This window comes from Sardina pilchardus, chromosome 6, assembly GCF_963854185.1.
Source record: "Sardina pilchardus chromosome 6, fSarPil1.1, whole genome shotgun sequence".
Taxonomy (NCBI): Eukaryota; Metazoa; Chordata; class Actinopteri; order Clupeiformes; family Clupeidae; genus Sardina; species Sardina pilchardus.
In genome coordinates, this window is record NC_084999.1 from 16769857 (window position 1) to 16793252 (window position 23396).

General features: G+C 41.8%; 2 protein-coding genes across 3 annotated transcripts; one reads left to right on the forward strand and one right to left on the reverse strand.

Annotated features, from left to right (window-relative positions):
• The first annotated feature begins 1691 nt into the window (after positions 1–1691).
• On the forward strand, positions 1692–13475 carry nek10 (NIMA-related kinase 10). Of its 2 annotated transcripts, none has more exons than XM_062538729.1 (37): positions 1692–1742; positions 2217–2321; positions 2523–2603; positions 2714–2774; positions 2896–3011; positions 3127–3225; positions 3334–3418; positions 3640–3681; positions 3776–3854; positions 3956–4023; positions 4124–4203; positions 4294–4380; positions 4755–4979; positions 5709–5848; positions 6200–6261; positions 6389–6457; positions 6632–6696; positions 6784–6886; positions 7241–7369; positions 7472–7609; positions 7860–7905; positions 8085–8206; positions 8346–8448; positions 8599–8674; positions 9365–9494; positions 9692–9762; positions 9878–10070; positions 10248–10395; positions 10495–10564; positions 10671–10724; positions 11188–11225; positions 11403–11503; positions 11618–11728; positions 11958–12063; positions 12147–12199; positions 12371–12426; positions 12608–13475. In XM_062538729.1, exons 3-37 carry the CDS (start codon positions 2536–2538, stop codon positions 12717–12719), a joined length of 3306 nt encoding a protein of 1101 aa, XP_062394713.1. In that variant the 5' UTR covers positions 1692–1742; positions 2217–2321; positions 2523–2535; the 3' UTR covers positions 12720–13475. The 2 variants fall into 2 exon arrangements, with proteins under 2 accessions (XP_062394713.1, XP_062394714.1); XM_062538730.1 differs by having other exon boundaries at positions 11191–11225.
• A 345-nt stretch (positions 13476–13820) lies between these two features.
• nr1d2a (nuclear receptor subfamily 1, group D, member 2a) lies at positions 13821–20896 on the reverse strand. Its single transcript, XM_062538731.1, has 8 exons — positions 20445–20896; positions 18417–18650; positions 17970–18058; positions 17630–17774; positions 16660–17429; positions 16264–16449; positions 15794–16004; positions 13821–15409 (listed from the first exon to the last, which is right to left on the reverse strand). The coding sequence occupies exons 1-8, from the start codon at positions 20461–20463 to the stop codon at positions 15213–15215; spliced, it is 1851 nt and encodes a 616-aa protein (XP_062394715.1). The 5' UTR covers positions 20464–20896; the 3' UTR covers positions 13821–15212.
• Positions 20897–23396: the final 2500 nt, after the last annotated feature.

The following is a 23396-nucleotide window of genomic DNA, read 5'->3' on the forward strand; positions in this document are numbered from 1 at the left end:
CTGTAACTTACATGTTTTGGAACAATGAAACACTGCTAACTAACTGCGACGAAATATTAAACAAGGTTCAAATGCTCATTTCCTGTCGCCATCCGGTTAATTTCGTTAAGAGATGGACTGACTTCTAATGTTCACAGTTGTAAAGGACATCTAGCTAACTATCTAGGTTAATCTGGGGGAGACGTGAACGCTTTTACCAAGGCTGGATGCAGACTGTGCCACTGCTAGCATTAACTTACTAGTTCAGTTTCAATGACCTAATGTAATACAAACGGAAAGCTGTCTAGCTAGCTGACGTCGGCGGCTGACAACTACTGTTAACGTTTTCTGACGATGACCTACTAGTTATATCGTCATCTGAACGTTATGTTGTCATTAATAAATACATAATGTTGCATATATGCTTGTTGTTCTAACGGCAAAGGAGCTATTTTGGAAATAACTTAATCTCATAATGAATCACATACTGATGTAGCTAGCTATTCGCTAGTTGAAGAAAGCAGAGGGAGAACTTACGATGCCCTTAATGTTACAGAGTTGGCTAGCATTGTTTAAAGTACTGGTTTTCTATATGAGCATAGAACAAACAGAGCACCAAAGTTGGATCTACGTTATGTCTACAAAAATAAATACATGACGACAGTTGGCTATATTAGCTGACGATATCTTGCTAAGAAACGTCGGGAGGAGGTCTGTTGAGCAAGTGATATGATCATTATATGTCGCTAGCTGACAACAAGCTAAGGAAGTTCAGCTGTGCTCTTGGTCGCAACCCAACTATCATACGATCCCGAGCACTTTACTTTTAATTAATCGGACTCAGAATGAATATGTATATCGCCAAATTAGCTACACTACTACACTTAGCTAGAAGAGCTAGCTAGGTACAAGCAATGACACATGAGGAAAAAATCCACAGGAAATGCCTCCCTCGCGCTCTCTCAGTAAAGTGAGTGTAAAAGCAGCTATTGGGCGTTGGCTTATTCGAAACAAGATTAATGTTAGTCTGACCTTAAAATCAAATAGTTGCTTAAACACTTCGGGAAGGTTTGATAATGAGACAGAAAACTTACCCATTATGTTGACGTTCCCAGCCGCCTCGGAAAAGCGATCACACACAGACCGACATTCCCCTTGATAACCCGCTCGGTTCAGAGCTGCGCTGCTTGCGTAAAGCAGCCCGTGGTTGGCGTCAGTAGGTCGTAGACATGCGTATCAAAAGTTTGGTGAATAGCCAGGCATAGCAAAATATCTCGCGAGAATTAGTTGAAGATTCCTGTTAACCAGCCTGCAAAATTCAAAAGAATCATTGACATTTTGAGATGAAATATTGTATTGCCTTAACGTTGTTGTTTAAGCTTAGAATGAACTGTTTCTACAGTTAAAGGCTTAATGTTAAACTTTCTAATGCATGAAAACATGGAAAGGAGGAAAATGAAGAGTGTGCTGCTGCAAGAAACAACACCTCAAACTGACCCAAAAATATCTATGCTAATTTACAACTGGACAGTTGATTAGTGATCATGTCTAGTCATCTCAGACAAAAAAACTCGACATAAAGAGAGAAAAAGTAGGACTAATAATTTTGGAGTATCAAATGGCACAAAACCTTATTTTCTCTTCGATAAGCCCCTCCCAACAACGTCTACTATCCAATCATATGTATAGCAACCGTAACTAAGCGCGGAGGGCCTGGCTGGCAGCAAGTTTTTGACAGCTGCAATGTTGTGCCCGTGTCACTGGTAAATCTAACTATTTGATATGTGGAAAACTCTTTTTAAACTTTCCGAAGCGCCAGATTCAAGAGTCCAAAAGAAAAGCGATGGCATTTTGTGGAGAACACCAGCCAATAAGTTACACTCCATCAAAAATAATTGTCGCTGCTAACTTAGCGTGTCATTGGGTTTTCTATTCTGATAGCCTTATCGATACACTTGTAACACATTACTGTGTTATGTAATATAGTCATAGAATTATTACCATTATCAACCGCATACGGCTGGGTTGTCAACTAACCAAGATATTACCTATATTACCATCTTACTCTATCACCTGATCAAGTTACATGTTGTTAACTTCTCCGCTTGACATAACCATGGTAACAATGCATACATACCAACTGTCAACATCTCTATCTCTCATTGGTGAAAGGGCTAACCAGTTTTAAACAAAGCCTTCCCTGGTTCGATAACTCCTCATGTGTTCCATCTTCCTAGGAATTACATGTAGTACTGCTAGTGATAGTAGCAAAGAGGATGTGAAAACTGGAATAATAATGTCTTGCAGATGATGATCTAGGCCTACTTCTGAAATCCGCAAGGGTAAGTTCTAGAAGGCCAAAGTGTGCCATTATTTACAGATAGCCTAGTTTAGGACTATTTTAATTAGGCTATGTGGCATCCAAACGGTACCCTAAGATAACATAGCCTAGGCCTACTGTCAGTTATACCCTACGCAAATGTGTGTTGACAAAGAATTCTTTCACAGACTTGTGAGGTGATATGTCTATTAATGTCTTTAAGGAACTCTTTTAAAATGCCCTACCTGGAAAAGACTTCCAGAAGAACAGATAAGGCCCCCACCAATACAAAGGGCAATGACAAGTGAGTCTCAGACAAAGGCCTATGTTTTGCTTTTGTATGGTTTACACAACTTTTGTGCCGTTGTACTGTTTGTGCCGTTGTACTGAATCATGTTGCCGTGCATTTGTCAGGGAACTGCATGCTCTCAGGAGGCTCCTCTCTCTGCTCAACACTCCCATATGCAAAACACAGGTGACCAGACATGACACTACAACAGTCATTTCGTTCCAAATACGCCCTCTATACACTGACTGTCATTAAGGTCATGATAGTGAACCCCAGGTGTTGTGTCTGCTTGCTGGTCACTCTGCAGAATCACTCTAAAGGGGGCAAAACTGAGTCCCATCTCCACCATAGGCCTACAGGTGATAGAAGTGGTAAGAGCGTAAAATCTGCAAGGACAGAGGACACTGAACTTGAGAGTTTCAGGTAAAATCAACTGTGAACACAATCATGTGATGGAAATAGCACTTTTTGTTACACTAGAGCTAGCTGAGGAATGGCCTTTTAGATGACTGTAATTCTGTCTAATTTGCATTCCAAGTCTGACCTACAGAGACCAGAGACATTTTAGCAGTCATCCCCATAACAAGATATTCCAATGCATCCTCACTGCTTTGATCAGAAACAGGCTCAATTGCAGGTGAGTCTAAATGCTCTAGGCTAAATTTACCCAAATGTTTGACGAATTTTACCTTAGACATGATGGGTTTACATCATGTAATCTTGATTTACACATATCACCTGACAGAGAATGGCTTGACCATACACCCCCTGATAACATTCTGAGAGTCCTCATTTGTTTGCGTTTGTTGATCAGAGAACCACATTATCAGGTAAATGACTATGTTGTATACCAGTATATCATTAAATGAAACATTTCACATTAAATCCGTCAAAGTGTAAAATATGGAAAAGAGTGAATTGGTTATGTTCCAAGTAATAGAGACAGCATTAGAGAGTGCAGTGAAGTGTAAAGTGTTCAGTAGCATAACTACACATGTTGGTACTTCTAAATTAAACTGAACTTACCATGACCTCACCTGGTCTGTTCCAGAGAGTTTTCTATGAGCTTCAAGGATCCTGGCACCTTTCAAGGGTAGGTTTTCATCTGAACAGGATGCTAGAGTTTGTGCTGTACTGTGTGGACTTCATCGTTTGAGTTTGAAATTCCCTTTTATCATATCTCTCAGTATATGGACTCGGTATCAGACCGTTATTTGGATGCTGGAGAACAAACATTGGGTGTAGAACATCTAGTCACTATGACATGTGAGCAATCCCTTCTTTGTATGTTTTATTCAGGTTTTTACTCCTGATTTTTTTATTTTTTAAAAAAAAACACCACTGGGTTCACTTTTGTTTCTGTGCAGATGTATTTCAGAAAATAGCTGCAAAGGAAGACCAGAGAAAATGGGTTATTGAATGCGGTGCACACAAGGTAGGAATGAAGAACAACACAGTAATTCATTGTGATTCCTAAAGCCAGTTAGCGCTATAGCACTACATTTACACAATCTCTGCTGATTTGGTCCGTATAGGTTCTTGTAAAGCTCCTGACCACTAAAGACAGTAGTGTCTTACTAGGGGCTCTCCTCGCCCTGACCTCCCTGGCTGAAAGGTGACTCATGCTGCAATCCTAAAACATCACAGTCATCTGTTTATTTATTGCCTGCGTCATCTAGCATCTATCTGTTGGCTGTGTATTTAGTGTGGAGTGCAAGGAGAAGATAGGAGAGCTGTGCATCGTTGAAAATCTGCTTGTCATCTTACAAGAATACGACCTGTTGTCCAAAAGGTGAATACACATACTGTAGCCACTCATAGTCACCATACTAGGTTGTCATATCCATTCTTACTCCATCTTACAGTTATCCAATCCAATGAATTACCTTTCAGTTATCCAAGCATAACAGATGCAGCACCTGCATGACTGCATTGCTGTATGTTCAGTTGAGTTGAATTCTATACATCCAAGTAGATACAGTATAATACTGGATGCTTTATCCAGTAAACATGGAGAAAGATGAACTGAGTGTTGAACAAATTCCCTTTACTTCGATCAGCATACTCCCCAATGGTGAGAGTGTGGTGTTTTGTGTACTGAACTTTGCGTTTAATCCTAGTTGAGGTTGCAGCATGTGAACGCTGATTGAGTCTCGTGTGTCCCAGGACGTGTGCGGAGCTGCTGAGGCTGCTGTGCCCTGTGCGGCGGGTGCGGGAGCAGCTGAAGGCCTGCGAGGGCGTGCCCGTCCTGCTCAGCCTGCTCCACGCCGACCACCTCAAGCTGCTCTGGAGCGTGGCCTGGGTTCTGGTCCAGCTCTGCCAGGACCCCGATGCCAACGCCGAGATCCGTGCCTGGGGTGGCGTGCAGCAGCTGCTGCGCATACTCCACGTGTAGGTCCACAGCAGCAGGAACCCTGTAGGAACAGGAACCTTTTAGACTTGTGGTGGCATTGCTTTGAGGTTTTGCTTGGGGACCTCATGACATAGCTCCACATGTACAGTAGGTCCACAGCAGCAGGAACTCTGTTGGAACAGGAACCTTTTAGCCTGGTGGTGGCATTGCTTTGAGGTTTTACTCCTGACCTAGCTCCATAGAGAGTAGCCCAAAGTATGTAGCCTAAACTTTTGGGGGTTTTGAAAATGTGAGCTGTAAATGACATTAAACAGATCAACCAAAAATCTGCATAGGAGAAAAACGATTGATTAAGAAAACGTAAAGAGTTTACAAAAAAGTATAGACAGCAAAAAATGCTACACTGTTTAATTGGAGTAATCCATTTCAATGGTGCATACAAACTATTTAGTCATCATATTAGATTAGTTTCAACTTAATTGTCATTGTGCAGAGTACAAGTACAAAGACAACAAAATGCGATGTGCTCATGAAGTCAATTAGGCCAGAGTGTCTGGTAATTCAATGAATGCATTCTTTAACTCCCTATAGATGACATTCATAACCCTAACATTCCTGATACAGTCTTCCACTAACAGAGTTAAATGATTCAGCATCGGGGTTTCTTTGTTTATACAGCACATCATGACGTGGTTACAGTGGTTGGATGTTTTAACACCATCTTTTTAGTTGTATTTTAATTTCTCGTGATGGGTTGATATGTGTAGTGAGCGGGCGTATGTGTCGGACCGTGCCTCCATCGAGACCCTGTCCAGTGCCAACGCCGCTCGTCGTATCCAGAGGCAGCACCTCTCCGAGGAGCTCAGTCCACAGGAAACCGCAGAGAACATCATGGCACTGCAGGCAGGTCAGTCTGTCAATCATCCCATGTTGCTTTACAAGGACCTATAGAACAGCATGTATTGATTTCTATCATTGATTTCTATCATTTATGCAGTACTATACATAGCATCGACCCTGCTAGGGACAGAATGTTCCTGCTGGTTGTTTATTCTCTGGTTGACTCTGTTGATCCTTTGGAAATAGTATTTATTGTAGCAGTATTTATTGTAGTAGCATTTATTGTTACTAAATGTCTCCTTTGCAATGTGGCTTAAATCTTATTCCTCATTGTGTAAGCTTTGGATAGAAGGGCCTGCTAAATTAATGCATGTACAAATGTAAAGGACTCCTTGCTTACTGTTGTCCTCTTTTCAAGCCTGCTGTGCTGCAGTAACTGAGCTGGTCTTGGATGATGCTACAGCTCATCATATTGTTCAGGTAGTGTATATACATGTACATGTATACATTCCAACACTTTGCATTGTTGCACTGCAGTCTCAATAAAGCTTATTTGGGAACAGATTTGTATCACGTGTGAACTCACACCTCTGGTGTGTTTACTCAGGAAAATGGAATCTACATAATAGCAAAGCTGATTCTGCCACAGTCTGGACCCAAGGGGTCATCACTACAGGTACTTGCCATAAACATCCTGACATATACTCTAACCATGTATACATAGGCTATACATATACATATACCTATACCGTACAAAACAAGCACATGTCTTTACCTTAGACATATACTGTACGTACTTAAACATTTCTCATTACAAATTTTGTTTGTGTCTGTTTGCCTGTATTATCAGTGTTATGCATTTAGGACACTTCGCTTCTTGTTCAGCATAGAGCGAAACAGACACCTGTTTAAGAAGTATGTGATATGCTGTTTCACATTATCAGAATGTAAATACAGGTGGTTTTGAATGAAAAGAATGTTTTAAAGATTATTTTTCTTTAGACTGTTTCCAACAGACCTCTTTGAGATGTTCATTGATGTTGGACATTACGTTAGAGACATTACTGCCTATGAGCCACTGCAGGAAAAAGTTTCTGTTTTCAGTGTAAGGAAATGTCATTTTTTTGTCACATATATTTTGGTTCATTTTCATGTTATAATGCTCGTTGATATTATATGAAGTGTCTCATACTGCTTTTGACATGTCACTGACTTACATATGGCATCACTTGTCAATTGAATAGCATAATACAATACAGGTGTAGCTAAATATGTCGTCTTAAAATCCTATTTGTTTCACTATATCAAAATCAGCAGGGCATGCTAACTCTCCTCAGTGATGCACACATGTGAGCAATCATTGGATATATCTGAGCAGATCTGTGCACCTTAAAAGAAATGGCACCATGCTGAGGTATGCCTTTGAAGAGTGACTGACGCATATCTTGCTGCTCCACAGAGTGAAGAACTAAATGAATTGAAGGAAAGCGTTGAGATTGTGAACCAGAACCGACCCCCTCTTAAAGTGATCAATGGCTACGCCATTCTGGACCATCTGGGCAGCGGGGCCTTTGGAAGTGTTTTCAAGGTGTTGGCCGTCATTTCATCATTTGTTACGATCATCGTTTCTCATTTTCAAAAGAAGTCTGGTTCATGTGTTGCTCTTTGATTTGTTGGCCCTGCGGAAAAGGTCCGGAAACAGAATGGACAGAACCTTCTGGCCCTGAAGGAGGTGAACCTTCACAACCCAGCTTTTGGCAAAGACAAGAAGGCCCGAGACAGCAGTGTGGAGAACATAGTCTCGGAGCTGACCATCATCAAGGAGCAGGTACTATTCCATACATCATACATGGCCGCTGAGCCATGTTTATATTTCAGTGTTGTGAAAGTGAACGTAGCCTCCAACTTTACCCTATGACGTGACATGTGTAAGATAACTTACCAGCTAATACGGTATCAGGGTGCAGTGATGTGTTTGCAAAATATGTCATGCAGCAACTGATTCAGATCGGAAGCAGTTGAACGGCAAAATGGAAACTATTTGTGGTAACAAAATTTTAACCCGTGAACTTTTCCAGATGAACCATCCGAATATTGTGAAGTACATTAAGACATTTTTAGAAGGTAAGTGGCACCACGTTCACTGGTGGTCATCTTTTTGCTTCATATTTAACAACCAAAATCAGGAAAAGTGTTAAGCAATTACAGAGCTGTGATAACAATACGCTATTATAATTATTAGAATGTTACATGTAAATGTTGCTGTTGGTGTTGTTTGGCGTTACCTTGTGCTCGTATCACAGTTGACAGGATGTATATTGTGATGGAACTCATAGAGGGAGGTCCTCTCTCAGACCATTTCACCTCACTCAAAGAGAAGCAGCAGCAGTTCACTGAAGACAGGGTGTGGAACATTTTCATACAGGTAAAATTAGTGCTGAAGAACTGAAATTAGATGTATTTCCTGTTCAAAATTGATCACTGTACATGTTATGGAATGAGAACGTAATGTAATAATGTAATAAATCTGAATAGATGATGTGTCAATGTTTGCTTCTCCACAGTTATGCCTGGCACTGAGATATTTGCACAAGGAGAAGAGGATTGTCCATAGAGACCTCTCCCCTAATAACATCATGCTGGGAGAGAAGGACAAAGTCACTATCAGTGAGGAAGCTCATTGATCTTTGCCTTGTTCTCCATGTCTTTTTATGTTTTTCACTCTAAATTAATTACGCCGTTAAAACCTGGTAAAAGTCACAAAGGGATATATTTCCCATCTTTATAAATATTAAGATGCAACAAATCTCTCTCCAGCTGACTTTGGACTTGCAAAGCAGAAACAAGAGAACAGCAAGCTGATGTCAGTGGTGGGCACCATACTGTACTCCTGGTGAGTGTCTGTCAATACACACAGTGTGCATGAACCCTTGAGGTCATTATACATGGGGAAGCTTTTTGATGTTGCTGGGCAACCACATGACTGGCTCCATTTCTTCTCATTGGATGATCACAACAATTTGCCTACTCATCTACTTAGAAAAAGATGTTGCCTAATATCAAAAGATGTTGCCTAATATCAATGGGACTGTACCCGAGCAGCAATACTCAGGATCACTGACCAGCAATCACCAGCTTCACCCCACTCACACTCGCTCCACCCTCCTCTCAAATAATCTCACTGATTTGATGTGATTGGTGTGAGGATGTTATTGGTCTGATCTTATTGATATGTGATGTTATAGGTGTGAGGATGTTATTGGTGTGGTCTTATTGATAAGTGATGTTACAGGTGTGAGGATGTTATTGATGTGATCTCACTGATGTGATGTTATACTGTAGGTGTGAGGATGTTATTGACGTGATCTCATTGATATGTGATGTTATTATATAGGTGTGAGGGTGTTATTGGTGTGATCTCACTGTGATGTGATTGGTTTGAGGATGTTATTGGTGTGATCTCATTGATATGTGATGTTATAGGTGTGAGGATGTTATTGGTGTGATCTCACTGATATGTGATGTGATTGGTGTGAAGATGTTATCGGTGTGATCTCATTGATATGTGCTGTGACTCCTCCAGCCCTGAGATAGTGAAGAGTGAGCCCTATGGGGAGAAGGCGGATGTGTGGGCCGTGGGCTGCATCCTGTACCACATGGTCACCCTCCAGCCGCCCTTCTACAGCACCAACATGCTCTCCCTCGCCACCAAGGTTCACACGCAATCTCTCTCTTGATGAAAGTGTCTAAATATCAGTCAACTTTCATGTTAACTTTAAATACATATTGTTAGAGTCACTGTTTCATAGCAGTAATCCCTTTACACTCAACGTGTGAGTTTGTGTCAGCCCTGTTACAGTAAGAACGTAAATGTAAGTATGCTCTGAGTAACAATGTTTATTCTGTGTAGATTGTGGAAGCAGTCTATGAACCTATAGAGGAGGGCGTCTTTTCTGAGCGAGTCAAAGACCTGATCAAATGGTGAATTCATTGGCACATTATATTCACTGTTTTAGGCAAAGATGATTGATAACCACGCCATTAGATCTATGTTATTTGTTGTTTGTGGTTCTGATCCACATGATTTATGCTGTAGGTGCCTGACCCCAGACCCAGACGGACGGCCGGACATTGTTGAGGTCAGCGCCAGAATCTCCGATGTGCTGATGAGGTTCATGGATAACCTGTGTGCCAGCCATCAGGCCCTTGAGCGCAGATCTGAGCGAGACCGGAAGCGAGCGCAGAAGTACTTCCTGGAAAGCAATCAACACTGGACACTAAGCTCTCAGGTGACCGGACATGCTTGTTCATGCTGCAGTTACAGAAATTGACTTATTTTGCTCAGATTTTCAATTGATCTGGTGTTTATTTCCCTCTAAAGAAGCTGTTTTGATCTTTCTTAGGTCATTCAGCTGGTCATTTTATTCAAGTTGTTCAAATGTGTTTTTGTTCTTTTGTTGTTTTAGAGAAAAATCATCAAGGAGAATGAAGCCTGTGCAGAGGCCGGATCTGGGAGCATTCAGCATTCTTCTCAGTGCAGTTCACAAGCTGAAGGAGACACTCAGCCTTCATCTGAGTGCAGTTTACAAGCTGAAGAGAAGCAAGAGCATCAGGGTAGCGTTCTCTGCAATAGCCACCCACTGCAAAACTATGCAATCGTTCCTTGCAGAAACCACCTTATCATCATTCTGTTGCATTTCTACCCCCCTACAGCTAATGGTTTTGAGGAACACTCCAGAACAGCCTGCAGCTCCGCTACAGAGTTGTGTAAAAAAAAGCCTGAGTAAGATCCATCATAACTATCTTGTCATGTCACATTCAGACTTGTTTTAGCTTGCGGTTGCTATAGTCCTCTGAGGTAACATATGGTTCATTTTCACTGTCTGAAGGACCCACCGAGAGCAGTGTCAGCCACTCTCTCTGTCAGAGCACTCTCCTGCCTGGTGAGTTGTTAACAATTATGCTTAATGTACAGCAGGCTTTTCAGCCTGATTTGAAACTATTATTTCATATACTGTAAGTCACTTTGGACAATAGTGTCTGCCACACACTATAAAGACAAGCATAGAATCAATCAAGAATCGAAGACTGCTTCTTGGTTAAGTGTGTCTCTGTCGATGACCGTTATCTGTTTGGAATTATGAAATACCATGTGATCATATATTCTGCTCCTCTTTGTGCTGACTGTACTGTAACCTCCACTGGATAAAGGAAGCCTTTGAATAAGGTGCCATCAGGCAATGATTAATGGCCATATAGAAATAACATGCATGCACATTTGTGAAGCGCCATTGTATTATTTAAATAGGGGCATTTATTCACTTTCTCCACCTGCTGATAATGTGGAATATAAAATCTTTTTCATTCACCGCCTACCGTCCTTCCTTCCACATATATGTCTGTTAGCAGCGATTTTCTACTTCCACAGTCAAAGTCCCGCCCAGGTAAAAAAAAAATATATTTATAATAAAGGACAACATGCCTTTTATTTTATTCTTTAAACCTAAGAGCACACATTGTGTTATATCGTTTAAAAGGATGATAGATATGCTCATTCTATCACCTATATATACTGTAGGTCTATTTGTAAATATGTTTGTTCATGTTTTCATGATTCACAGCCACAGCAGGAATTTTTGTATCTCAGAGGAAACTTCGGCAAATAGAGGACCCCATTCAAAGACTGGTTGGACTGCTGCATAAAATCATTTATATTTGTCAGGTAAACAATGCTTGCCAACACTAGGATAGGTACTATATGTCAATTCTGATGAAAAACACGGTATTCTGCATGGTACAGCAGACAGTAACCGTATTATTCCATCTGAACTGTTAGCTTCCTCCAGCCCCACACTACAACCACAGAAGACGGACTATAGAGAGGTTCAAAAAATCTTTATTCCATCAAGGAAGCAATCCATTGAGCCTTAAAGTGGAATTAAACAAGGTATGTGTGTAACCCTTGTTTTCTGGACAACAGTACTTCGCCCTTTTCTGCTTTAGATATGGTCAAGACATAAAAAATGGAGGTCCAAAATATAGTCATTTCTTACTAGTACATGAGCACAAGTTCATAGAGTACCGCTGTGTTCCATCTTAGCAGACCTGTATTGATCCAGTCGAAATACTTCATAATGTTACCCAGGGAGATAATGAGGCCTCTTGCCATTGCTCAGGTTCTTCAGGGAAGCTCAGACTTGGTTGAGTCTGTGTCTACCTGCAGAGATTGGTGGTCTCAGGTCCAGTCTTTTGGGGGGGAACCTTTCAGCGCTGAACCACGAGGTACGGTGTCTAACTTAATTCACTCAGTGAAATGTATCCACCCGTGTCTTTTTTGAAAGTCTTACCACCATCTACCTGTACAGGTGACAGTGGCTATGCAAGTCTGCAGGATGGTATCACATATGAACAGTTGCAAGTGAGTCTCTCTCCGTTCTCCTAGCTCTTGCTTTTTTGGTCTCTCCCTCTCTTTTTCCCTCTATCTCTGTGTCCAATTTGATCTGTCCCCCTCTGAAGTTAGCCTAGCATCTCTATGTTTGTCTTGAGATTAATATATGCATTGAATCCCTTTGTGTTCATCTAATCAAAGACTCTGATAGAGGATGAACTTGAGGAAAATGGCTACCACAGCAGAACAGCATCCAGGTAAGTTGCTGTACGGAATGTCTGTTCAAGGGTTAAAGGCCCTTTTTAGATTAGTAATGATACTCTATAGTTTGTTAGTAATGATACTCTATAGTTAATAATACATTTTAATTCAAATCCTTTTTATGATAAATCAATTCATTTTGAGGCTGTTGCTAACTTTGACATACTTCCCCCTCAGGAGCGATCAGGGGGCAGTGTGTGGAAACCAGAGACCCTATTCTCCAAGTGCTCTTGTATCCTCCCGAGGCCAGTCACAACAAGGCCATGTAGTGGAGAAATCTGGTCCGTGAGCTTAACCGGAGGCCTGCCCCGGTGCAGTCTGTCTCAGCTTCCCATGGAGCACGGATTGGGTCACCAGACTCACTTCATCTGATTGGCCTATCTCTGCACTTGTATAGTGATTGTAGAAGTATGATCATGCACATGATATTGTCAGCATAGTATCAACATTTTGTTGGACAGGGAGCCTTAGATGTGGTAGTATTACACAGACGTGCAATTATTAGGTATACTGTATTCCATTTGATGTTTGACTCAGCTTCTGCAGAAAAAAATGCTATGCTGTGTCGAATTACATGCAATTTGGTCTCACAATCAGATGAATGAGTTGTTATTTTTTCTAATGTTGTATTTGCTTTAAAAAAAAAAATACCCCAGCAACATTAAGCTGTCTCAATTACAATCCTGTTATGTAAGATGGCTGTATCTCTGCATTCTAGGGCTGTTGGTAATGCAGAGGCTATATTTAGCAGATTAAGGGCTGAAGTAGAGCAGCGAGGACGACCTTTGCCCTGTGAAAGAGTGTAGTATTTTTACATCTATTGCAGTCGACTTCCTACTGTAGCATTGTGCTAAGGTTCTGCTCTTCCACTTGTAACAGTCCGTCAAAATGTCGTGGACATACTTAGTGTTTACATATTTACTGTTGCTGTTTGTTGTCTTCATAGATATGACCCTTGTACAAGGTTTTTAATCTCAGGGTAACTGATGCACTTTTTCTGGAAATGACAATCATTCTGTCAGATTTGTTTGGAATGTATCATAAAATGCACTTTGTATGCATTTATTGCATCTTATTAAAATTCCACAACATTATTAGTTTGTCTTTCTTATCCTTGATATAGTATGAGAGTTAACAGCTCCACCTTGTGGGCAAAGACGCACAATACCACTGGGGAACTGGCTCCTTGCCAGTCTGTTAGAGCTAATATGGTGAAGGAACTCAAAATGTACCTAACAGAACTATGATTGCAGGTTTTGTGACTGTGTAGGGGAAAAACAGGATTACGCTAGTTATATGTGCATTAAGTAACATATATGACTTCGTAATCATATTAAGTGAACTCGATAATTCCATGAGGTACACAAGAAACACAAGGAATACAATGGTATACTATTTGTATATATTTATTGATATACTATTTATATAGATACATCTTCAAAAGATATACACAACTATACATACTGGACTTATTTACGAAGAAAATCAGAACAAAGACATAACAGATATGGACATAAGTTGGGTAGATCAGAGCTGAATCAACCTCTGCAAATCACATTGTCCAGCTGTTTCCTCTGCATAGAATTTCAGAACAGCGGACACAGAAAGCACACTAACCCCTGGCATTGGGATTTAAAATGTCTCGCTGTTCTGTTCACAGAAAAGAAAACACACAAAAAAATAAGCGACAACAAAAATGAACGACAGAAGAAGAGCACACCCCATGTCCACATACAGACACGAGGCCGAAAGGCCTTCTACATACTTCTGGGTAAACTTTCACTTGCATTGCTCTTTCCCTTTTGCCTTTCGTCTGAGTGAGGTACATGAAGGTTGTACCTGATTTCCTGGTCAGGTCTGGATACTGGAAGTACAGGGAAGTTAACATGTATAAATTGGTTCTGTATTACAATTGCAGTAACAAATGCTCACTATTTCTTGTCGACTATGCTCGAGAGAGAGAGTTGTCTGTACTGTAGACCAAATCATTTTTGTAGACTTGTATGACGATGGTCCCATAATTAGGTCCAGGCAAAATATAGGCTCTGTGAAAATATGCTGGGCTTGCTGCTTCTGATGCGCAGCAATACTGTGTGCAAACAAGTAGTACTATTACAACATAAGCAAACAGGAGATAAGGTAAAGCAAAGCGTATGTGCATTCTGACTGCTAGCTAGCGCTAATGTAGCCATACATTCTGACCAACAAAAACTACATAATATCACAATTCTCAAGTGAACTTAAACTTAAATAATTTTTTCTGAAAGAAAGAAAAAAAAAACCTGTCCTTGTGTTTCTGAAGGATAGATTGACATCAAGGTTCTTAAATAGATAATCATGCATTTCCCACAACAGGATCTTATGCACGTCCTTGATCGTTCTCCTCAAGATGTAGTGTTTTAAGAAACTACAAGGAAGATCAGCAGGCATAAGAATATACATTAGTATACCTTATGTATAGGATTTACACCACTTGAGAATGACAAGTGCAAAGTATCCAACAAAATAATTAAGTGGTTCTTTGGATCACAGAAATGATCCACGAATACATATTTTCCATCTGTGTGATACCTCTAAATCTTCAGAAATCCACAAAGGTTTCACACAAATACGTGCATGTATGTAATGGCAGTCAATTTGTTTATCAACATCTTCAACATTTTTTTTCAGACACCTTTTTCCTCCCCAAAAGCAATAAAAAAAACAACTTTACATACATTCTACAGTGACATTTTCAAACCCCCCAAAGTTGGTCATTTCAGAAGACAACGCGCTTCTTAGTTCAAGGGTGGACCTTAAAGGCCAAGAGTGCCTCGGAGTGCAAGTTGTTGAGCGAACGGAGGTCAGGCAGTTTGAGGAGTAGCTTGGTGAAGACCGCAACCTCGTTGGCGTGGTTCTTTGTGATCAGACCTCTAAGTGCTCGGATGAGGTTGTCCTGGAGCGCTTCCACGGAGTTCATATCCTCAATGCCTGAACGATCTGTCGAAAAAAAGAACAGAAAAGAAAAAAAGATGTTAAATAAGTGATACATCTCTCACAAAGTGTTTGTGTGTTAGTCTTGTGCTTGTGTTGTGCTATATTGTACCTGCTGTGAAGTCTTCTATGTGTTTGCTATCTGTTGAACCCCGTGTATAGTCTTTGTTTGTCTTTTCTTTATGTTCTACCTGCTGTGTCGTCTTGCTTGTGTGTGTGGGGGGGGCAAATATGGATTTCCACAGTAGTGGACAATAAAGACTTCTATTCTATTCCTTCTTCACTGTTTGAATTCCTCACCCCGTGAACTTTATACTTAGTGAGATCCTTGTGCTGGGCGTAGAGAGGAAAGAGTCGGGAGCCGTGAGAGAGAGCGGAGGTGACACCTACCTGCCGATACTAGCACCACGGCGGTGAAGAGGCTCATCTCGTCCTGGCTCAGCTGCAGGGACAGCAGCTTCTCGCTGAACTCGAACATGGAGTTGAGGAGCTCGCCAGCGCCCATGGAGCGCAGGGCCTCCAGGCTATACTTCCGCCCGCTCATGAAAGTCACGGTGCGTTCATTAATGTCGAACAGCGAGGCAAAGCGCACCATAAGCACCTGGTGGTGTGAGAAGAGTGAAGAGTACAAGGTCAGGGCAATGAAACAAAATGTCAATGTCAATTTATTTGTATAGCACTTTAAAAACAACAGCAGTTGACCAAAAGAAAATGAAAGAATCTTTAAACATGCTAAATCCACTCATTTCCTATGTATGCCCAAATTGCCGAATGATTATCTAATTCTAACATGGATATATAGTCAAGCTAGAGCTAAACGTTCGATTGTCTGTTTCTCTGGGAAATGGTGGAACTCTTACCTCAAAGGTTCCAGCCTTAAGAAGGCTGACTTGGTCATGCTGCGATAGGTCCTGGAATCCTGGAATCCGCTTGGCAAATTCCACCACCTCCTTCACAGCGGGGGTGAAACTCATGGAAAATTCCTCCCAGACTTCATGACTGGGTAGGCGTGGGTCCACTACAGGGGAGGTGTTCATGGGGCATACCTGAGAGGACACATTACAAATGACTTTCAGAAAGGAGACACTTAAGATAAACATCCTGATAATGCCTGCGCGTTCATTTTACTAGCACTTCTACTATTTACACCTAAAGTTCAAAACAATACTATCTAACCCTGGAAAACACACTCCATCTTTCTTCAAGCCAGTGACTTGAATTACAACAGTGTAATGACAGCCTGACATGATACTAACCAGATGCCTCCTGGGTGCCGCTGGTGCTTGCTCGTTCACGTTGTGGCTATAGTGATAAGAGCTGTGGGTGTTGGCTGCATAAGTGCCACTAGGGGCACTGTTGAGCTGCTGCTGCTGCATGGCTGAGTGGCTCCTCTCTTCCCTGTAGGCCCAGCTGTGAGGAGGCTGCGCGTGGTGGACGGGGTGATAGCTCTGGGGCGAGCTGGCCGCCACGTTGCCGTTGCAGCGGCTGGCGTACTCGGGGGTCTCCTCCATGCTGCTCTGGCTCATCTGCTCGGCCAGCCCCAGCGAGGGGGAGCTGCGGGCGGGGGAGACGGGCGAGCCGGCCGGCCTCTCCTGCTCGAACGCAAACATGGCATCCTGGGGCGCCATGCTGCCGCCAGCGCCGTTGCCGCTGGTGACGGCGTCCTCCTCGCCGCTGTCGGACGCGCAGGAGGACGCAGAGCTCAGGGAGGTGTCCATGGGAACGTTGGACTCGGATTCAGCGGACACGCTCTGCGGCGATGAAGGGGCCGAAGAGGAGGACGAGGACGCTGAGGAGGAGGGTGAGGAGGAGGAGGAGGAGGAGGAGGAGGCGTTGGCGGAGGGCGAGGGAGAGGGCCGGGAGGTGGTGCTGGGGATGGGGATGGGCTCCGTCGGGCAGGACGTGGCCTGGGTGCCGTGGAGCATGTGGTGCAGCTGGCTGTTTGTCATCATGTTGTTCATGGCGTTCTGCATCTCCAGGAGCATGCGCTGCTTTTCCCGCTTGGGAATGCGGCCGAATCGGACAGCTAAACAGGACACAGCCAACAGAACACGGTCAAAAAGATTCACTCTCAGTAAAAGTACTAGTTAGTAGTTGAATATTTCTCTTTAGCACTTTGTCACAATGCAAATCAAACTACAACCACACTAACCCTCATCCTAACCACACTACAAAAATAGTTCAACTGGTCACTTGAGGAACTCAAGAATCTAGCCCGAAACTCACCGTCTCTTGACATGCCAACGGATAAGCATTTCTTGAACCTGCACTGTTGGCAGCGGTTGCGGTTGATGCGCACGATGGTGCAGCTCTCGGCCTTGAGACACTTCTTATACTGGATGTTCTGCTGGATGCTCCTTCTGAAGAAGCCCTGTGAGGGATCACACAATAGACGGGTCAGACAACAACAACTGGACGAGGGGTCAACGTCAACTGGACTGAAAAGTCCACGTGCAAAAGCTGCAGCACACTGCTGCGTGGAGGCAGAGACGACTGGACCTCCAGGAGAGAAAAAAAGTGGAATGCCGTATGAACATAAGAAAATGGGTTAGAATTAGATCCTCACCTTGCACCCTTCGCAGGCATGCACTCCATAGTGAAATCCTGAGGCCACGTCTCCACACACTTTGCATAGCAAAACCATACCATTGAGCTCTGTAAACAACAATCAGCCAGAACTGATTAGCCAAGTTTTGCTTCAGTTATGCGCAGGAAAGATATTCAATTCCTTGTGACAACTCTAATCCTTGACCTTTGACCTATATATTACTACTCTTTAGCTATATCACTCAGCAGATGAGTTTTTTTGCCCCGAACAACTGTACAGATTCACAGGCTTTATTATTGGCTCTTTGTCAGAAATGAAACCATTGACTTACCAGAGACCTGTTCTAAGAATTAGGCTAGACTAAAAGAAACTGTGGATGCTAAAAATTGTAAGGCCCCAAAATGTCACCCAAACTTTCCTTGAAAACCATGAGTGATGATGCGTTAAACTCTCGCTGTGACTCACTTGTTATGCCGCTCTTGGCCGTGGAGGGGTGTGCCCCTGTCTTCTCAGAGGCGTGGCCTCGGGACTGGGCGTGCTTGGTGGATGCCCCCCGCCCGGGCATCGAGGAGAGAGGGGGGGAGGACGACGGGCTGCTTCTGTTGCTATTGCTGCCAGTGCTGCTGCTGGAGCTGTCACTCAAGCAGGCCTCAGGGCAGAGAGTAGAGCCAGAGGAGCGAATGTAGGCTATAACGCCTCCTGTAACGCAAGGAGAAATTCAATTGAAGTTAAAAGTGGTAGACTTTCATTGAAATCACACTAGAAATGCAATGGGGTCCTTATACGAACGCAAAGGTTACTTATTAGAGTTAAGAGCAAGTACTGGGAACTCAAGATATGCGCTTTCAACAGTCAATTGAACAGTCACTTGATTTAAAACAAGTAAATGCTCAAGAGTTTCATGCAGCGTAAGAAGTTTGGTATTAAATGTAAGAAGAAGTGCAACAGGTTTCTGTGATGGCCAATCAGGAGGGCCAAGAGTAGAAGCCATGTCTTCAGTCACTGTGACCCGCTTTACTACTTTCCATTCACCTCGTTGGGTAACACTGTTACATAATCTATCTCTCCAATAAGGTCTCACGCGCCACCATACATGTGTATGTGTATGTGCACAGCCAGTTAATGCAACAGGTTTATGCTTGACGTATATTTATTTATATCCAAACATTTGATTGAAGAAATAGATGCTGACTGTAGGCTAACCTCACTGAGTCATTCATAACAAGTTAGTCATCACTTTAATCATAGCTAGATACGGAAACTGTGAATATCTGTCCAAAGCAAAAGAGACATGATGTAATTATGTTTTTTAACACTAAACTGTTGTCCTTTTATGTTTTTATGTACTATTACCTTGTGTGTTTTTAAGTTTTCCCTTTCATTCTTTACTTTTGAAACTATTCTTTGTCTCTTGTCTTTCTATGCTTTTATTAGCAATTCCTGTTTGCTTTTGTTTACGTAAAGTAAATTGAATGAAGACTATAAAATAAAATCTCAGTGTGTCTGGAGATTTTAACAGAAGAAGAGAAATCACAATTCCTTCACAACTCAAATCACTCAAGTCTTGGTGAGGTCACATTTATTGTGCCAGTGAATACTACAAGATTTACCAGTTTACATTTAAACAAACTGAAAATGAGTGTGTGTGTGTGTGTGTGTGTGTGTGTGTGTGTGTGTGAATAGAATGCCAGAGCTAAAGAACTACCAGTTGCCGAATTCTAAAAACTTCATGCTGATTTTCGTAGGCCTAATGCTTGCAAAGATCATTACATGATCATTACAAATGAGTAACCTAAATAAGAAAGTAAATGTTTATTTATAGCGCATTTACGCACAGAAGTGCATCTCATTAATAAAATCCACGGGGCATTACCTAACTAGCAATGACTCTTCATTTACTGAGCCCTCCCACACGTGGATCTGTCATGTTTTCTATGGGGGAAATATCTAGGTCAGAACAACTGTCTCCTGCTGTCTCACGTGGTACTGCAGTCTGCCACAGCGCCAGGACATCGTGCAGAATTATGTAATGAGCACGTCACGGCGAGTTTCGACCAATAGGATCCGAGAAAGGAGACTCGTGTACACAGAGGCACATGGCTAGGCTTGCTGTTCCATGTGAGTTTGAGGAACCCAGACATCGTGAGTACAATGTGTTCAAAACACTAGTAACACTCCTAACCCACATAAGGCGTGACTTGTCTTTGACGAAAACAGCCAGATAACCTCACTATAGAAATGCGCAAATATACACGTGTAAGCACTGCCAGTTAACACAACAGCTTTATGCTTTACATTAATCTCTATCCAAACATTTGTAGCCTACTTGGTTGAAGAAATGGATGCCGAGTGTGGGCTAATATCACTCGAGTCATTCATAACGAGTTAGTCGTTGGTTTAACCACAGCTAAAGATAAGGAAACTGTGAATATCTATTCAAAGCAAAAGAGACATGACGTAGCCTAATCATAAATACAAATAAATGGTTCTTACCAAGTTTAGTTGATTCCATATTCAGTTGTGCGTAGGAAAAAACAAGTGGCAAAAAGGTATTGCAGCAAGTTGAATAAGTACTGACCAAAAATGTTACAAATATATCTGGTACACAACAATGTGTACAGTAGACAATCTTTCCCTGAATTGCAACAACGTAACTAGCTAATGTTCTACTGATTAAACTACAGTAACACTGTTTCCTTTTACTTTGCCGCGGCAGTAAGAATGAAACATAGTTGCTAGTACTATATCGGAAAAGTCACTGCATGTATAAAATCCGCAGCGCTGATCTCAACAGCGAAGCGTTTCGATTCTCGAAATCCTCAACGAAAAACACGTCAACACACGGTTGTGTCCTATGTCCATGTAGATGCAGAGAAACTGAATGACAAGTGAAATTGTTCGTCTATGGCACTCCCTAGCTGTGTGACCACTGTATACCGAATGTTCAGAGTTGTGTTTTAAACATGTGATCTATTTGCCAGCCACTCCTCCTGGCCTAGCGCTCTAAGTCACTTTAACCCAGTGACACACTTTTCCAGGGGCGGAGTCGTAACTCGGTGGATGTAATAGCCCTGCTCTCACGTTTTTGCAGGCAGTCAACGTGATTCCAGTAAGCTTGTAGCCAATCATCGTGAGGCTCGAAAACAGGGAAAGTGTGTCTAGTCGGCAGTACCTCCCATTGGTTGAGTACAGGTTACCAATATTAGTGATCCAGAATGTGTTTTTAATAATTTCTTATCACATCTGATACATTTGTCTTCTAACTGTATCAGAAATCAAAAGCTGACATGTATGAATCACGTTGTAAAGAGTCCCAGAAGTGCTCTGAAAAAAATCATATTCTTAAAAAGAAAACAAAAATAATAATTAGAGAAAAATGAATTAGTTGTTGGTGTGGAATTAGCTCATGCTAATAGCCTTCTGTAGGCTAGTAGTTCCAAATGTGAGTCATCATCAGATTCATAGGGTCAGTGATGATGCAAATACAACTAAAGATCCAGTCGAAGTATTTTTTATTAATTTATGATTGGAGGAGAGGCATTCCATGAGTCATGAGGAGTGGGAGGTATCCTGAACATCCCCACTCAAACTTTTTAACCCAGGGATGGATTACTGAATGGGCCTATGGGCCCAAGGGCTCGGGGGGCCCTGAAGCTCAACCCTCTGTTTTGAGGTCACTACTACTGTTCTCTACCCCTGATATCTGAACAGGGCCCCACAGGTCACTCAAGGTGTGATGATCATGTTTTGTAATTCGCATATTTTTTTCACAGCGTGGTTCCCTTAAATCTGTTAATTGGTATGTCTTATTAGGATGACTCAATCTGTCCATTTCTTTCCACAAAACTCGTCAGAAGTCCTCATTGAAGAGGTCATTTTGAAAAAAAAAAAATGGATGGATGGGTGGGTAGGTGCATGTCCCCTGACCCCCCCCAACACTGCTGAGTTGGTGGTAGCGTATAGATTAAGGAGCTGTGCTAACATTCAGTATAGCCTGAAAAGTTGTGGGTTCAGTTTCCACCGTTGTGCCCTTGAGCAAAGCACAACCCAAAGTTGCTCTTGAGTCAATGTAGTCCCTTATAATATAATTGACATACAGTATTTAAAGGGACACTTCACCGATTAGCATTAAGCTTTGTATCTTTAGAAAACCAGTCATGTTTTTGAATGGTCGTGCATCATTCCCTCAGTTTGCCTTGAGATGGGAGAAATACAGATTTCAATGTTGGAATCATCATTTTACATCATTGAAAGCAGGAAGTCCTACTCATAGGTTTCATTGAAATCCGTATTTCTCCCATCTCAAGGCAAACTGAGGGAATGATGCACGAGACATTCAATAACATGACTGGTTTTCTAAAGATACAAGCTTAATGCTAATCAGTGAAGTGTCCCTTTAAGTCACTTTGGAGGAAAAGTGTTTGGCTAATGAATAAATGTAAATGTTCTAAGTTCCTGAGTTAAGTTCCCTTTACTTGTCTGTGCCCAGGGGCCCAGTAGCTCATAATATGTCCCTGACTTTACCGCTATAGTTATCGGTCCGCATATTACCTTCAATTATCCAACAGACTATTCTGTCAGATACATATACTGTAGGTGTACTGCACTGTAGGAGTCAAATGCATTTAAAACCTGGGTAGGACAAAGTAGCGGGGATTTTTTTTGACTGAGTAGATGTCATTTCCTTTATTTTTGGTGCATTCTAACAGGTGTAGTGCAGAAATGTCTAACCTAGTTGCTATCTAATGTTATTAGAGACATTAAATATTAAGTTGGGTTATGTAGGTGTTATCACCAAAATATATTATATCCCTTAGTAAATAGCCTCTGATTAACTGTCATCAGCAATTGAAGTATAACAAGCATTATTGGTAAACAGCTAGGTTGATGCACAAGAGATAGGTCTAACATTAAATCACTGACCTGAATGTGCAGCTCATATCAGGTGCTTTCTAATAGTTTAGCAATTTCATTTGGTGTAATCATATTGGCTTATTATTTACATGTTGTCATTGCTATTCTACAATTGAATTAGTTACCATTTCATTTCGTAAAGGGTGAAGTTGTGTGATGACACAGAAGGTTGCAGTTTGGTGAGATAATTATTTTCTTTATAGGCTGAAGTTATGCCACTTGAAACGCCCCACAGGCAACAGTTAGTGGATCTGCACTGCATCTATCTCGTCATGCCTCTAAAGGCTTATCTTATACTTTCTTACCTCAATCTGGCTGTTTTCTTCTTTTCTTTTTTATGTTTCTTCTCAAAATGCTGTAACCTGCCATTAAACTGACAAGACAGTGTGCAGATATATTTTATTTTTCTGCATTGTAACAGGTGGCATACTGGAGGAGGACAATACCTTTTTTTGTTCACATTACATCTTGACTTCACAAGCGCACCTGGCTGAGCTGAGCATGCTTTCCAGAGTGACAGAAGTTGAAATA